Source organism: Podarcis filfolensis (genome assembly GCF_964270895.1).
Source record: "Podarcis filfolensis genome assembly, chromosome: 6".
In the NCBI taxonomy this organism is placed as follows: domain Eukaryota; kingdom Metazoa; phylum Chordata; class Lepidosauria; order Squamata; family Lacertidae; genus Podarcis; species Podarcis filfolensis.
In genome coordinates this window covers 83,233,702-83,250,166 of record NC_139609.1, presented here as the reverse complement: position 1 = coordinate 83,250,166, position 16,465 = coordinate 83,233,702, and the positions used below count along the sequence as shown (strand labels likewise).

The 16,465-nt window shown below is 43.0% G+C and overlaps 1 protein-coding gene and 1 long non-coding RNA gene across 3 annotated transcripts in view; both read right to left on the bottom strand.

Annotated features, from left to right (window-relative positions):
- DOK5 (docking protein 5) overlaps positions 1–14,602 on the bottom strand; it is a 55,387-nt gene extending 40,785 nt beyond the window's left edge. The window contains exon 1 of one of the 2 annotated variants that reach the window (XM_083619101.1): positions 14,188–14,602. In XM_083619101.1, coding sequence (XP_083475227.1) covers positions 14,188–14,253 — 66 coding nt within the window. In that variant the 5' untranslated portion in view covers positions 14,254–14,602. The remainder of the gene's footprint in view (positions 1–14,187) is intronic. The other variant, XM_083619102.1, reaches the window with a different exon arrangement.
- Positions 1–16,465, bottom strand: part of LOC310764847 — a 517,681-nt gene that overhangs the window by 432,831 nt on the left and 68,385 nt on the right. The gene's annotated exons all lie outside the window — the stretch shown is intronic.

Sequence of the window (16,465 nt, the reverse complement as noted above, 5' to 3'; positions counted from 1 at the left end):
AGGACAACCGGGGTTCACAGACCACCAATTGGGAACCACGGATTTGAGGCATTCAATCAGAAACGAAAACAACTTACAAAGAAATGTAACCATTTATACTGCATTAAAGAAAAGGTAATAAATAACCAGATTCACCATGATGATTCCCTCACCCTATGGCCTTCCTCTATGCTAATCTGTTGAAAACAAACTTGAAAGCCTCGCCGTCAACTCATTCATTTTCCAAAGCAAGAAGGCTCCATCAAATAACCTGCTGCTCTCATTGTTGACATCATCACTCCTGCTATGGAAAAAGTCCCACGCTGAACTCCCTAGCATTCTCCTTCTCCCTTACTACTGCCTGAGACCCAGTTCAAATCAAGGCCTTCCCTTTTGAAACTAAATGTAAAACACAGATGGGACCACGACAGTTTCCTAAGATGCCACGTTGTAAACGTGAACCATTCCTGGCAGATGTCTGCTCCTTCTTTTCTTGGGAAGGAAATTCCATAAGGCTCTCAGTTGTTTGTTCCAGTGAGCAGCTCAGTTTAAATTGTCATCTTATAGCACAGACAGCATTGCTATTGCTGCTTCTCTCAGTAGATCAAGAGAACAATTCCTCCCTTTTAGAACATTATATTTTGTGTTTGAGTATTATAATCATCTTGCAGCCTGATCTAAACACGTTGACTTTCCAACGAGTTCTCAGTGTGAGTGCTCAGAACTGCAGCCTTAACTGGCTTTTCTAAAATACCTTGCTATTTCCATTTGCCCACATATGATTTATCTCCCTGACCTTTTCCACTCTCATAACTTTCTCGAAAACCTCCCCAGTTTGTTGACTGTTGGTGTTACTGGCGCTGAAAGTTCATGCTTTAATGTTTTTCTTTGAGACACTGCCTTTGCTGATATCTGATGCATTATGCATTAAGTTTCTGACACAGTCCGCCCTGGGAAGGTTCTGCCCTGGAAGTTGTCATCTAAATGTTCTATATAAAGTAACTGGATTACTTTCAATCAGCTCCTGTGCTGATTTGGATCAATGCAACTCCATTTAATTAAGCTCCGCCAATGAAGAATAGAAAGGAAATAGCCAATGGCATGCATTACTTTAAGCAACTTCACTTAATTGTCACTAGTAACCAGCAAATCATTTCCCACAAAATTTAGTGGGGAATAACTACTCTAAAGGCTTAAGCACTGAGTCACTGAGAAGCAGTAAATTAGAGTTTATCACCTCACAACCTAGACTTATAAAATACAGGCAGCTGTGGTTCCTCTTGTGGGGAACTACAGGGGTACAGGTAGTGCTTTTTTTCTTTAAAAATGTTTAGGGGTACTCTCATTTTCCTACTCATATTGAAATACTGCCCCTCAAAGAGGTCAAACTTAGATTCACAAAATGTTTAGGGGTACGTGTACCCCCAGAAAAAAGCACTGGCTTCAGGAACCCTTGGCTCTCTGCACAACTGGGCTTGTAGGATGATGAGCCATCAGGCCTACAGGTTGGAGCATATTCCTAGAGAATGAAGGATGGTCAGTGTCTCTCCCATTCAAGACTGGCCACTATCTCTCCTCAACGGGAAGGGATGTAAATGCTTCCTTTTGCACCTAGGACTTTGCCTTGAAGATGCAAAATCATCTCTAGGTCTTGGCCTGGTTTCTGGTCCTGACTTCACATGAGAACAGTGATTGACAGGAAGGCTGTAGCTCTCTCTATGGTAGAAAATCCGCTTTTCATGCAGGAAGTCTGAGGTTAATCTTCAGTACAGTGGGACCTCGAGTTAAGAACTTAATTCATTCTGGGGGTCTGTTCTTAACCTGAAACTGTTCTTAACCTGAGGTACCACTTTAGCTAATGGGGCCTCCTGCTGCCGCCGTGCCGCTGGTGCACAATTTCTGTTCTCATCCTGAAGCAAAGTTCTTAACTCGATGTATTATTTCTGGGTTAGCGGGATCTGACACCTGAAATACTGGCCAACCACTGCCAGTCAGTGTAGAAAATACTGAGTTAGATGGACCAATGACACCAGCATGAGTGGGATGGATCCAAGCCAGTTACAGCCTAAGGCAGGAATATAAAACACGGAGAATGTCTTGCTGAACACAAGGCTGCTACTTTGAGGAACCACCCCTTAGCTTTGAGCTATACCACCAGGCGCTGGCTGAAAGTTACAAGCTGTCCTGGATAAATGGAAAACATACTATTGTTTGAGAAGTGTTCTGTTACAGTAACTACAATGGAAAGGGCCTCCTCAGTGGTGGCACCCCAGCTGTGGAATACTCTTCCCAAAGAGGCTCACTTGTCACCTTTCTTGTGGCCTATTCGATACCAAGTATTTATTGAAAGTGCCGGAGGCCACACACATGAAAGTCATGACAACACACTAAAAGCTAAAATACACAGCCTAAAAATAACAGAATAAAACCAGATTGGTTATCACAACTTGCCAAATGTTCTCCAATGAAAACCTATCTGACTAGGTAAATATATAATACACATGCACTTATATTTGGTTGTAAGTTGCTTTGGATTGCCTTGGGCACCTTAAAGCAAGAAAAAAATTAATCAATATAATAATAATAATAATTTCTTTTTTTCCAAAGGAATGAATAAGTATTTATTTCTGTTACGCACACTGTGGAAATCCTTCCAAAGGGAAATTATTCAACAGAATGCCAAAGATGACCAAAGCAACTCTTAACAATTCAGACACTCACATAAATATGTCTGTTATCTCTGTTCTACAATCCTAAAACAGGCTTGGCAGACATGATCAGCTATTATAATAACTTTAATAACTTTTAACTTCTTTCAAGAGTAAGGATCATATATTTTTTAGCTCATCTGACACATGAACCATCATCTCTGAGGCATGAAAGCATTTTGCAACTTTTCCCAAGATGCTGCTTCAAGATTAACTTTTTTAAAATATTCTTTTGTAAATCTTCAATGACAGCTAGCGGTTTGTCTTGGCAAATTTTCCGTTATGATGTGGCTAAAACATAAATCCATGGAATCTTGGGGGAAAACATGGCCTGGAATTACAAATTACACACCACTAAGAGTCAGCACAAGCAGGTCGTGCAGAAAAGCATCCAACACGAGCATGGTGAATTTAAAAATCACAGTGTGCTCTCTCTCACGCACTCTCTCGGTTTCCCCCTCGGTTCTCTAATAATTGCAAAACAGGGAAATCAAACAAATGGCCTGTCAAAAAAATTGGCAATAGAAGAAAGTCCTAATTTACATTCTAAAGATGGCGTGTGTTGAAATACCAAGAGATAAATAAAACCCCTGTACATTTGGGGATTGCAAATTAAAGCAAGTCTGAATGACTTGTGTCCCAGCAAGCCAAACACAGCATACTAGCCACATAGTATTATCTTCTGTAGGTGCCTGACACACACACACATCCTGTATTTACAGTCCCAGGTAAACAGTTATTTACACAGCCAAGCTGCATTTGGCTTGAAAGATTTCAAGTTGTGCTGCTTAATGATTGTCATGGACTGGTTGGGCACAGGAGAATGGTGAGAGAAACTGTTAAGTTGTGGGTGAACATATCAGACGACACAGTGATTCTTCAAACAGCTCTTGTTTATTCACAGACCCAGAACAGAACTGAAGTGAAGGGTTCAGCCAGCCTGCTTATATAGAGCTCCACTACAACGCAAATGTAACAACTTTCTTTAACTATCCAATCACTGAATGTCACTTTCAATTCCTTATTTGCATATGTGGACCTGAGTGAAAACTATCTACAGTATCCCCCTGCTGGCCCAGGGTCAGATACATAACAGAAACCAGGTGAGGAAGCCCCAAGGGAAGAAGGCTCCAAGACATGGGGGGGGGGGGTGGGAACGATGCTGAGTGGTCAGAGGGAGAAGACTGGGAGGAGGTGTCAGAAGCTGAAGAGGTAAACTGGGTTTGCTGGGAGAGTCTGTGGCAAAGAGAAGTCCAGAATCAGAAGCAGGAGAGTGGGAAGGCCAAGAGGCAGAGAGGAGTCCAGCTGGTGAAGAGGCACAGGTGTCTCCTGCTGCTGCTGCAACAAGCTCCCCTCTCTCCTGGTCTCCCAGAACCAGGAGAGGCATGAAGAGGGCAGAGTAGTTAGCTTCACACAGGCATAGTCCCAGATTACTTGGGGAAAACCCTGGGGAGGACAGGATTTAGGCAGCTGTGGGTAGGCAGGGACTTCACAACAAGACCTGCTAGAGATGAGCTGCTGGGCTCATTAGACATGACACTCCTGTGCAGATCCCGTTTTTGCTAATCCAGAGTTAACTCCAACTTACTCAGTGTAATTTACTGCTGGCTCACTCCTGTCAATGATACTGGCAAAGAAGATGAAACCAGGTAACTGGTAGAATGTGTAAAACACTAAGAGGGGCACTATTCTGAGGCAGATGTGCCCTTCTCTCCTGCCAGTCAAGAGCTTAGCAGACTACATGAGAAGAACCCTGATGGATCAGGCTTAAAGTCTAGTTTTCACGGGGGCCAACCAGGTGCCTATAGGAAGCCCCAAACCCCTCTCACAGTTTCCAGCAACTGGTATTCCAGCAAACTGCACTGACACGGCCCTGAATGCTCCCTAACAATGGATCATCACTGATCCATGCTGGATTTGTCAGCAACAATTTACTGCCTTACAGTGGTGCCCCGCAAGACGAATGCCTCGCAAGACAGAAAACTCACTAGACGAAAGGGTTTTCCATTTTTTGAGCTGCTTCGCAAGACGAATTTCCCTATGGGCTTGCTTCGCAAGACGAAAACGTCTTGCAAGTTTGTTTCCTTTTTCTTAACACCGTTAATACAGTTGCGACTTGACTTCGAGGAGCAACTAATAGAACGCAGTGTACATAGTAGCCTTTTTTGAGGTTTTTAAAGACTTTGGTGATTTTTGAAGCTTTTCCAAACTTCTTTTGCAGCCATTTGGTAAGTTAAGCTTTTAAAACTTTTTTGGGGGGTTTTGGATTTTGGGTTGGGGTGTTTGGAATTCAAGGACTTGGTGTTGGGGAGGGGTTTGCAAGAATCTGGAAGCTTGTGTGTTTTTTCTGCATTTTTATGATTTTTTGTGACCATTGGGGCACTCTGCTGTTTTTTAAAAAAAATTCTGGATTTGAATTTCTGTGTGCTGGGTGGCTGGGGGAACAGTTGGGGAGGGGTTTGCAAGAATCTGGAAGCTTGTTTTTTTTCTGCATTTTTATGATTTTCTGTGACCATTGGGCCACTCTGCTGTTTTTTAAAAAAAATTCTGGGTTTGAATTTTGAAATGCTCTTTACAGTATGTGTGACTTTAAAGAGCACTTAATAAACTCTTGTTGTACCAAATTTGGCTTTGTTTGGACTTTTTTTGACCATAGGAACGCATTAATTGATTTTCAATGCATTCCTATGGGATTTCGTGCTTCGCAAGACGAAAAATTCGCTAGACGAAAAAATTCACGGAACGAATTAATTTCGTCTTGCGAGGCACCACTGTATTATCTCAATGCAATTTGGGTAGGGGGGCATAGAAGGAGCTACTGGGTGGATGTTCTTATGTCCTCTGGTGTGTCATTTCAGAAAGGTTTCAGAGGCAGGTCACCTGCAGGCATGTGCAACAAGGATCACTGCACATTTAACTGTGGGATAGGTGTTGGGGGGGCAGGGAACAGAAGACACTATGTTTTAGAAGTACATTTGAAAAAACACAGGAATCTAGCAAAATGTTATCAACAAAAAGGAATTTCTGATCGAAGAAAAAGCGAGAGAATGAATACAACAGAGAATAAGATAGAAACACAGAATAAACAGGTGGGTATAGTGGGTGATAAAGAAGTTAAGAGCTGGCCATTAATAAGTATTAGAGTGGAAGAATTTGACAGTAATATCAAATAAAACAACCCAACTTTGCAGGGAGTGTCCAAAGGGGTAGAAAGCAAACCAAGGCTCTGCTTAACAGAAATATGTATAGGATTGAAAGACAAGAAACAACTTTAACATTCAGATAAATGCCTGCATGATCGCAAAATCCATGTGGTTATTTTAGAGATGCAACCATTTTGCACACACCTGGGAATGGGGCTGACTAGCTCATGGAAGGTACATGAGCTCAATTAATCTTGGTGCACCGCAAGGCCTGGTGAGCATCAGCTGGGTGCCTGGTGCCCATAGCTCTGTTACTGCCCCTTTGGAAGTCTGTAACTCCTTAACTGTCATTTTATTGGTCGATAAAATTCTAATCATTTCAGAAGCAGCAGGACGGGGAAGTGGGGAGCAAGGTAGAATTCAGAGTCCTCTGCCAGAAACAGCAGTGGGTGGCTCTAAACTGGTCTGTGAACACATTTGGCAGCTTGCATCCAAGATCAAGCTCTGCCAGTTCCAAGTCTTATCCTCAGGTTGCCCCATTAAAGAGGATATCAAAGATGCAGGAAGGAAGTCACTATGGAATGCTCAGGTCTTAGCAGTTCACACTCTATATATAACAGAAGCCTCTCCGCCTGGGATTCTTCTTCGTGTTACAATTGGTGGGAAAAGACGGTGTTATTTCTGAACACAAGGACACCCCCCCCCAAGTATGTGGCAGTGGATTTTGACAAGCCATACAAGGTTCTCAGGACACCTGCAAGGATGATACAAGATCTAGCAGGAAAACTGTAGGAGAGGCAGCCAATGGAATCGCCCGTAATTAGACTGAAGCATTGGAAGAGAGAAATGGTGATCATTTTACAAATAGTAGAATGAGTATCGCAGGATGTAATATAGTAGCTCATCCCTTCCACTGACAATAGAACAGGAAGCAGTGAGTTACAGGAAGGCAGATCTAGGTAGAGAGCAGAAAGTGCCCTTTGGATTCAGTTTTCATAGTCCAGATAAATAACTGTATAATATATTGCATAGGCAACGTAATATTGTGATTACAGATCATTCAGTCTCGCATATGTAGCAAGCGTATTGCAGACCCTCTAAGTGTCCCTATTTTCCAGGGACATCCCTGATTTAGAGAAGACATCCCGGTTTCTGATTTGATCCCACTTTTCCTTAGGGTGTCCCTACTTTCATGGGAGAAATGTTGGAGAGTATGGAGTTATCCAACCTCCAAGCCATCTGAAGGCAATCCTGTACAGTGGGACCTCGGGTTAAGAACTTAATTCGTTCTGAAGGTCTGTTCTTAACCTGAAACAGTTCTTAACCTGAAACACCACTTTAGCTAATGGGGCCTCCTGCTGCCGCCGCACTGCCACTGTGCAATTTCTGTTCTCATCCTGAAGCAAAGTTCTTAACCCGAGGTACTATTTCTGGGTTAGTGGAGTCTGTAACCTGAAGCACCACTGTATAAGGAAGGTTTTTTTAATGTTTAATGTTTTGTGTTTTTATATATGTTGGAAGCTGCCCAGAGTGGCTGGGGCAACCCCATAAGATATGTGGGGTATAAATAGTAAAATTATCATTGTGGAATGAGACATCCCTATTTTCATCTGAGAAATGTTGGAGGGTATGGTATTGTCTAAACCAGGACAACATTAGGACAATGTTCCCAGCTGTTTTTAATTTAGCAATGGAGAACAAGCAATGGAACAGGGAGTGTTTAATCCCCATCCCCAGTGTTATTTCCCAGCTGAAATATTCTCCTTCAATCACAGAATCATAGAATTGTAGAGTTGGAAGGGACACCAAGGATCATCTAGCTCAACCCTCTGCGATCTTTTTCTCTCCAGAAGGGCTAATAACAGCTTGCAGCAGGGGGTGGGGTAATTTTAGTGGGAGAGCTGTTCAGCATTCCCCTTCAAACTATCTTGGCCCTTAGATTACATGCTGAAATAGAAGTAGAGGACCAAAGCCACTTCATGGCACATTCCATTTACTAAGGAAGAGCATTCTGTAGATGCTCAGAGGTATTTCACTTACGAGGGGGAGAAACTGAGTCATTGTTTGGGGATCCTAACCAGAAGGTGCACATATAGTTTAAATCATCTAATTGATGTACTGTGTTTGTTTTTTATCTCATTTTTTATTGTTTTGTTGCGTTTTTTTTAATCTGGATGCCACATTGGGGGGCCTTTTGGAAGTCAAAAGGCAGATAAAAAAATTTGCAGAATGATAATGAAAATGACGACAACAACAGCCTTGAGATTCCTGGATTTTCTATAAGAATTTGGTATTTTAGAGAGGCAATACGATAATTTTACTTTTCTTTGGAAGGAGGATGTGATACTATTGCTTCCATGGCAACTATTTTTTTAATTAAATGAATATGCTAATTGCCCGTTTCAAATGGAATGTAAAATTGCACTTTTACTAACAGTAAATAACCCAAATCAGATTTTTAAATTAGCCACCAGCTATCATTTCTGTAATTCCCTTTCCTGCTACATGTATATTCACTTACTGTGGCCTTCAAGCAAAAACTTGTTTGTATATATAAATATTTCAGCTGGTTCAAATGTTTAGCAGGACTTTGTCTCCTGTCTTATCACAAATAACAAGAGTGAGGCTCATACCATTGGCTTGGAGGGGACCAACTGCAATTAGTCGCCTCTCCTCCTTGCCCCAAACTGAGTTCATCACAGTGGCTATTTTATAATTTCATTCTATATCATTATATAAGAGCAGGTACCTTAATTTCCTTATTTTCTTCTTCCTCATCCTTTGGCATTATGACTATTAGACTATTATGACTATTAGACTATGTGTCATTTTTTTAAAAAAAAATCAATTTGAGTATAATACATTTATATAATATATTTATGATGCCAAAGGATAATGGATGAGGAAGGACAAAGGAAGTAGAAAATAAGGAAATTAAGGTACCTGCTCTTATATAATATAATAGTGAATAACTAATCCTGGTTTATAATTCCTCAGTTGTTAACCCACACTGAGCCAGAATTCCCTGTGTCACATGCCAATGCTCTAAACAACTTGGGCCCCAAATATTTGAAGAAGTGTGTCATCCTATATCAATCTGCCCAGATGTTAAGATCAGCAGCAGAGGCCTGGTTGGCTGAGATGCCACCCTCCATGGTTCAAGAGGTGGTAGCATGTGACAGGGTCTTCTCCGTGGTGTCCCCCAGGTTGTGAAATGACGTTTGCCTTGTTCCATCACTTATGCTTTTTGGTGATTGGTCAAGTTGCACCTCTTTGGTCAAGGGGCACCTCAGGCCTTGGGCTGAGTGGACATCTTCCCTCCTCCTCTTCTTCCTCCTCCAGTGTAGTCCTACAGTTCTGTGCTGTCATTTTGTTATACCAATATTGGTTGTTTTTTCTGGTTTTTATACTATGATTTTAATTGTACATTGCTACTTGTTTTAATTCTTACTTTTTTTGACCCACCATCATGACCAAGGTAGACTTTAACATAAAATAGTAAACAAATAAATAAAGAGAACTGTGGCTTAATATGAGACAAGATCACACTGAAACCATTAGGAATAAGTCTTTGGCCTCAACACTCCTAGTTCACACCCACTATTCCTATCTCTGATTCCATGTGTGATCTTGTATTCAAGATCTAATTCTAGGGAGGCTAGAATGATGTTGTGTCAAAGCTAGTCATGAATGTTACAGATGTTTTAGTTGAGATTCATGCTCGGTGGCCGCAGCTGCGGTGCGCAAAGTCGGAGGCTCTGGTTCAGTTGCTGCTACAGCACCGGAGAGTGCTGCACGGCAATGACATCACAACATGACATGATGACATCATGCCATGTCACAACTTCACTAGAGCATGGTGCAGTGAGTGCCAACGTTGGGCACCCACAGTGGGGGGCCCAAGTTGGTGCCCCAGCCCTTCTGCTGCTACCTTGCTTCGTGCTAAGCCATGGTTTCGATTAGGGTGTCATCTAAACCCAGCCTTGTGGTTTGTCTCTTCCAGGCAAAGCACAAACTGTAAGCCAAGAACAAAGTTTGGTTACAGCTTATGGTTTGTCTAAAGCAAGAGAAACTAGGAGCCTGGGATTGGACAACATGCTAAGCCAACCGTGGCTTAATTCACAGCAATGGGAACAGAGGCAGAAAGCAGCCACAAACTCATCTCCAGGAGCCACAGTAACATCTTCTTTCTCCAAAACAATGTCTCCTGGACTCCATTAATTCTAACTATTCTATTTCACTTTAAAGGAAATGAATAGCAGTACTGAATTTGTAGGTTTTCCCTTTTCCTTTTGGCATCTCCGTAGGCATCCATGTTTTATTATAAGAAATAATAGCTTATAAATACATAGGTGAACAAATCAAATGGAGAATAGCATTTGGGGGAGGGGGATTTTTCCAATAGGTATCATCTATATAATAATAATAATAATTTATTATTTATACCCCGCCCATCTGGCTGGGTTTCCCCAGCCACTATGGGCAGCTTCCAAACGAATATTAAAAACAATACAGCATCAGACATTAAAAACTTCCCTAAACAGGGCCGCCTTCGCTGTCTTTTAAAAGTAAAATAGTTGTTTATTGCCTTGACATTTGCTGGGAGGGCGTTCCACAGGGCAGGCGCCACTACTGAGAAGGCCCTCTGCCTGGTTCCCTGTAACCTCACTTCTCGCAGCGAGTTAACCGCCAGAAGGCCCTCAGCGCTGGACCTCAGTGTCCAGGCTGAACGATGGGGGTGGAGATGCTCCTTCAGGTATACAGGACTGAGGCCATTTAGGGCTTTAAAGGTTAGCACCAACACTTAGAATTGTGCTCGGAAACGTACTGGGAGCCAATGAAGATCTTTCAGGACCGGTGTTATATGATCTTGGCGGCCACCCCCAGTCACCAGTCTAGCTGCTGCATTCTGGATTAATTGCAGTTTCCGAGTCACCTTCAAAGGTAGCCCCACGTAGAATGCATTGCAGTAGTCCAAGCAGAAGATAACTAGAGCATGCACCACTCTGAAAAGATATTCTGTTCCACACCATGAATTCAATATAAAGTGTACTCAAAAAAATATAAGCACCTCTTTCCACCTGAGCTCCCATCTAAACAAGCACCTGGTGGTGGTTTTTTCTCATTACACCTGGTGCAAAGCATAATTAATTAGCAATATAATGATAGCAGCAGCACTGACCATTTTGCTGTGTTTGTTTCAAACACTTTTAAAAAAATGACAGCAAAGCTAACAAGGGTAACACCATAGATGAGCACAATAATCACAGAAAGCTTACCACACCTGAGGTGACAATTTAATGTGAACTGTACCTGAGGGCCCTAGCACACGGTACAATTTGGCATATTTCATTATGATCTTCGCAAGGCATCATCTGTTTGAAACTTTTAATAACTAGCAAGCTTTATCTCCTTCTCCCAACAGGCCACCTTTCCCACGTTTACTGTACCATTGGAAGTGACTATTCTGTGGCTCCTTAGGATTCTTTCTTTGCAATGTAACAACCTTTATAATACATTACATATATATAGTACATCTCGTAGAGTAAATTGAGATTTCAATCATATACACACACACAAAAAACCACACACCCACATACTTGTCTTTTCTTACATAGTTATAAACCTTAAGCTTCAGGTGTGTTTATGCTACTTTTTATGCGGTTATTAACAAAGAATATTAACAAAATTTATTAACAAAAATATCATAAAAACTTTGGACCCTGTCAATTCCCGTTGTATGCTTTTATTCTAATAGTGAATGTACCTACCATTATTAATCTATTCTTTATATATTCTCTAATACATTCTTACAACAATTTGTACCGTTAATCTTATTTCTCCTATATTTCTTTATCCAAGGTCATTCAAATACTGCCATAGACAAAAAACCATTGGTATATTTTTGTACATAGCTCTTGTATTTTTCCGATTCCTAGTGAGAACTCTAGGAGTCAACTTGCAATTCAGATCTGAAATTCAGGCATCACCTATTTTTCTCTCTGCTACTTGCCACATGAGACACCTTAGTTATATGTTCTGTATGAGCAATCTCCAAGATCGGTCATAGTTCCCATTTCACAGATGGAAGAACCAAGGCAGAACTATAGTGAGCTGCCAACGTCTATCAAGTAAATTCATCAATGGGTGAGAATAGAAACATAAGAAGCTGCCATTGGTCCATCTTGCCCAGTAACGTCTACGCTGACTGACAACAGCTCTCCAGATTTTCCCATAAGAGTCTCGTATCATAAGAGTCTGGAGATGCCTGGGACTGAACTCAGAATCTTATGCAAGCAATGCATGTGCTCTACCATTGAACTATGTGCCTCCCTCAAATTTGAACCCAAGACTTCCAGAACCCAGTCCTAATATGGATCACTGTAGTTCAACATTGTGTGGCAGAGAGCATGATGGCGGAGTTAAGACTATCAGAGGTTTGCTACATAAACCTCCATGAACCTAGAGTACAAAATGGAACAGAAGTGTAAATAAATGAAATAATTGCTTAAACGTAAAATGTATAGCCAAACCAGGAAATTAAGGCATCAGTTTCTATTGCAATCAATAAAGCACTGGTCTGGAGATATATCTTTAAACACACACATGTTCATACAAGGTATTTCTTCTACACACACACACACACACACACACACCTTCCATACCGTGAAACTTTGTGAACATTTAAAGCCAGCAGTTCTGTTGAATATCAACCCCACTGGAATGGTATAGGTTCCTGTTTCCTCAAACTCTCCAACCAAGTAGAGAATTGCATGCTCACTTAGCACACTAAAGACTGTGGCTTTTTTTTAGGTATGTTGCATGGAGGGGGAACCCTTGGTAACATTTTGACACCAAAACTTAGACCTATAGATGCATTGCAGAGGTTTCCGACAAGTGCCATGTATGTAGGAAATGACATCCTCACATTTGCACCTGTATCCATAATGAGCAATACACATTTGAAAGGAACATCTAATATTTAGTCAGGTAGCAAGACATGTGTCCCTTCAAACAGGTGATTTGTTAATACGAGACTATGATATTCAAGAACTGTCATTCCAATTACCTACACGACGATATTTGTCACACTGCAGCCAATGTGAATTTTACATATTTGTCACATTGCGGCCAATGTGAATTTTACATTCCCATTGTAGCTTAATGTCTGCGCCAGCTCATGCAGCCTGCGATCCTATACACATTTAATGGGGTGTAGTATGGAGTCAATGGGACTTCAGTCAATGGGCCTTAATTCTGATTAGACATAGATATGACTGTCCATGTCCACGGTAGCACCCTTGCATGTTGGCTCAGAAACAAATGCATTACTGCTGCCTGTCATCTAGGCATATTACGTTGTTGATCATTATTCAAAAATTTTATATCTCTGCTTTCTTTATCAATGTTCAAGGCAGCATAGGAATGTAGGCAGCTGCCTTATACTGACTCATACAATTGGTCCATATGGTTTACTGATGACTCTCCAGGGTTCCAGACAGAGATCTTTCCTTGACTTACCTGGAGATGCCAGGGGTTTCACCAGAGACCTTTTGCATGCAAAAATACCACTGAATTTACTGCCACAGCATATTTATTGGGGTATAAATGTCACTGGATCCTGCAGGGCTTATTTCTGAGTGAGCTTGTCCAGCATCAGGCTGCTTATCTCTAAGGTGCTACAACACTCTTAATCTGCCAGGAAGTTCTTTTGGGCGAGCCCCATTGAAATGAATGGGAACTGCGCATGGGCACTGAACCACTGAGTCCTAAAATCTGCTTGCTAGCTCCTCTTCTGAAAGTGAAAAGTTAAGAGGGGACACTGGCTGACTAGGAGATCCCTTAGACAATTCTAATCTGATTGGAGAAGAAATTTATCTAAGCACGCTCATAAATCTTCGGAAATGAGCCTCACTTCCACAAACCCCATAACAGAAGAGTTCTGTGACATTCCAAAGCTTGCTACTTTCTCCACACACAAACACAGCTAAGGCACTGGAAAGATAGCATTAGAGCCAGTGTGGATTTTGCAGGCTTTCCTTCCCTCCACCCCGCTTGTATCCGTTATCGAGAAATGTCCTTTGCACGGCACTGCAAGCTGCTTCTATATTTATAATGCACATATGGCAGTGGAGAGAGACCTGGAAAAGGACTGGCCCTTTGCACAGTCAAAAATAAAATAAAAATAAAGCATGCAACCTTGTTTCCCTTTCGGATCCTCGGACAACCGCACACAACGCACGTGGCCAACGCTGTGGTTAAACAACACCGACCCATTGATAAATCAAACACGGTACAATAACGCCAGTGGAGGGTTTTGGTTTGTTTGTTTTTTTAAAAAAAATAAAAATACTTACTCCTAAACGTCTGCTCCTTATCTTGACATACCCTTGCTTCACTATGTCGTTAAAATTGGAAGCCATCCTGGACGGAGGGAACAGAAGGAGCGGAGTTGGAGCAAAGTTGCAATGCAATCCAGTTTGGGGCTGTGGGCTTGGGTGGTGCTGCTGTGTGTTGGTGTTGTTGTTTTGCTTTAAATCCCCCCACCGACCAGCCTTCGGAATATATCCTCCTCCTGACCCAGAAACTCCCCGGCAAGAGTTTTGTTGCTGCTGCTATCTTTAAAAAAAAAAGAAGAAGGAAGGAAGGAATCCACTTGGGAAGTGAGAGGAGAAGAGTCAATGAGAGACGGAAAGCTCTCCTGCTAGATCAGCTGACGAGAGAGGCAGACAGCTCGCAGCTGACTGGCTTGTGCGATGAGATCAGAGAATCAGCCCAGAGAGAGCTTCCCCCTCCCCAAGCCTCGTTCCTTCCTCCCCTCCCCGGTTGTGGGCGGCGAGATCCGCCCTCACTCGCTGCCTGGGTGAAAGAAATGCTACACTTATATATAACGACGTCTGTTTGCCCCCTTCCCTCTTTGAAAGCGGGTGAAGCTGCGCCGGGAAAGAAGGGCTCGCCTGATTGTGGCCCAGGGATGAGGATACCTGTGGACCTCAGTCCAGATGTTTTGCTGCGCTGCATCTCCCATCATCCCTGACAGCTGGCCATGCTGGGTGGGGTTGATGGGAAATGGAGTGCCTCTGGAGGGCCACAGGTCGTCCCCCCCCCCCCGGTCCTTGACATTTAAAAAAAGTGGGGGCAAGAAAATCGGGTTTTCAGCTGGAGACTTTGTCTTGGCACCTAATTGGTAGTAGCATCAAGAGTGAACTCCTGGAATATGGGTGCCCCTGAGCAGATGCAGAGGGCATTTCCGCCAACCTAAAGAGGGTCCCCTGGACGCGGGTGGCACTGTGGGTTAAACCACAGAGCCTAGGACTTGCTGATCAGAAGGTCGGCGGTTCGAATCCCCATGACGGGGTGAGCTCCCGTTGCTCGGTCCCTGCTCCTGCCAACCTAGCAGTTCAAAAGCATGCCAATGTGGAAGTAGATAAATAGGTACCGCTCCAGCGGGAAGGTAAATGGTGTTTCCGTGCGCTGCTCTGGTTCGCCAGAAGCGGCTTAGTCATGCTGGCTACATGACCCGGAAGCTGTACGTCGGCTCCCTCGGCCAATAAAGCGAGATGAGCGCCGCAACCCCAGAGTCAGCCACGACTGGACCTAATGGTCAGGGGTCCCTTTACCTTTACTAAAGAGGGTCCCCAGCTATCAATAGTGTCCTCTATTCATTTGTTCGGGAGGCAGTGGAAGACAGGAGTGCCTGGCGTGCTCTGGTCCATGGGGTCACAAAGAGTCGGACACGACTAAACGACTAAACAACATTCATTTGTTCGTTCAAATACAAAAGTGTATTGTTTGTTATAGGTGCTGTTATTATTTTGTAGTGTATTTTGTTGCTCTTTCACCTGACGGATACAAGAAGAATTTCTGTTAGCAAGTAGCTATTTAAACGCAGGACATAAAATACAGAACAAGTACCTAAAACTTACTAGGCTCCGAGTCAGAACAAGAATAAAATGAACAGGTCCCATAGTACTCACAATGTTGGACTGGGTCACCGGGGGGTAGGGGCTTCCAGGATGAACCCCATAAGTAAGCGGAAGAGGGGGGTTAACACCCCTAACATTGGCCCATTTGTTCTATGGCACAGAGCAAGTATTTGGTTATGCTTAGTGTGATGTTTATCTGGCTAGCCAATGTCACTACCTCAATGGAAGGAAAATGTTTGGCAAGCTTGTTCTTATACATTTTACCCCAACAGATAAGGTAAAAGGTAAAAGGTAAAAGGTAAAGGTACCCCTGCCCGTACAGGCCAGTCGTGACTGACTCTGGGGTTGCGCGCCCATCTCGCTTAAGAGGCCGGGGGCCAGCGCTATCCGGAGACACTTCCGGGTCACGTGGCCAGCATGACGAAGCTGCTCTGGCGAGCCAGCACCAGCGCAGCGCATGGAAATGCCCTTTACCTTCCTGCTATAAAGCGGTACCTATTTATCTACTTGCACTTAAGGGTGCTTTCGAACTGCTAGGTAGGCAGGAGCTGGGACCGAGTGACGGGAGCTCACCCTGCCGCAGGGATTCGAACCGCCGACCATACGATCGGCAAGTCCTAGGCACTGAGGTTTTACCCACAGCACCACCTGCGTCCCTGCACCCCAACAGATAAAGGAGCCCAATAACTGGAAGGGATCCAGGGCATCA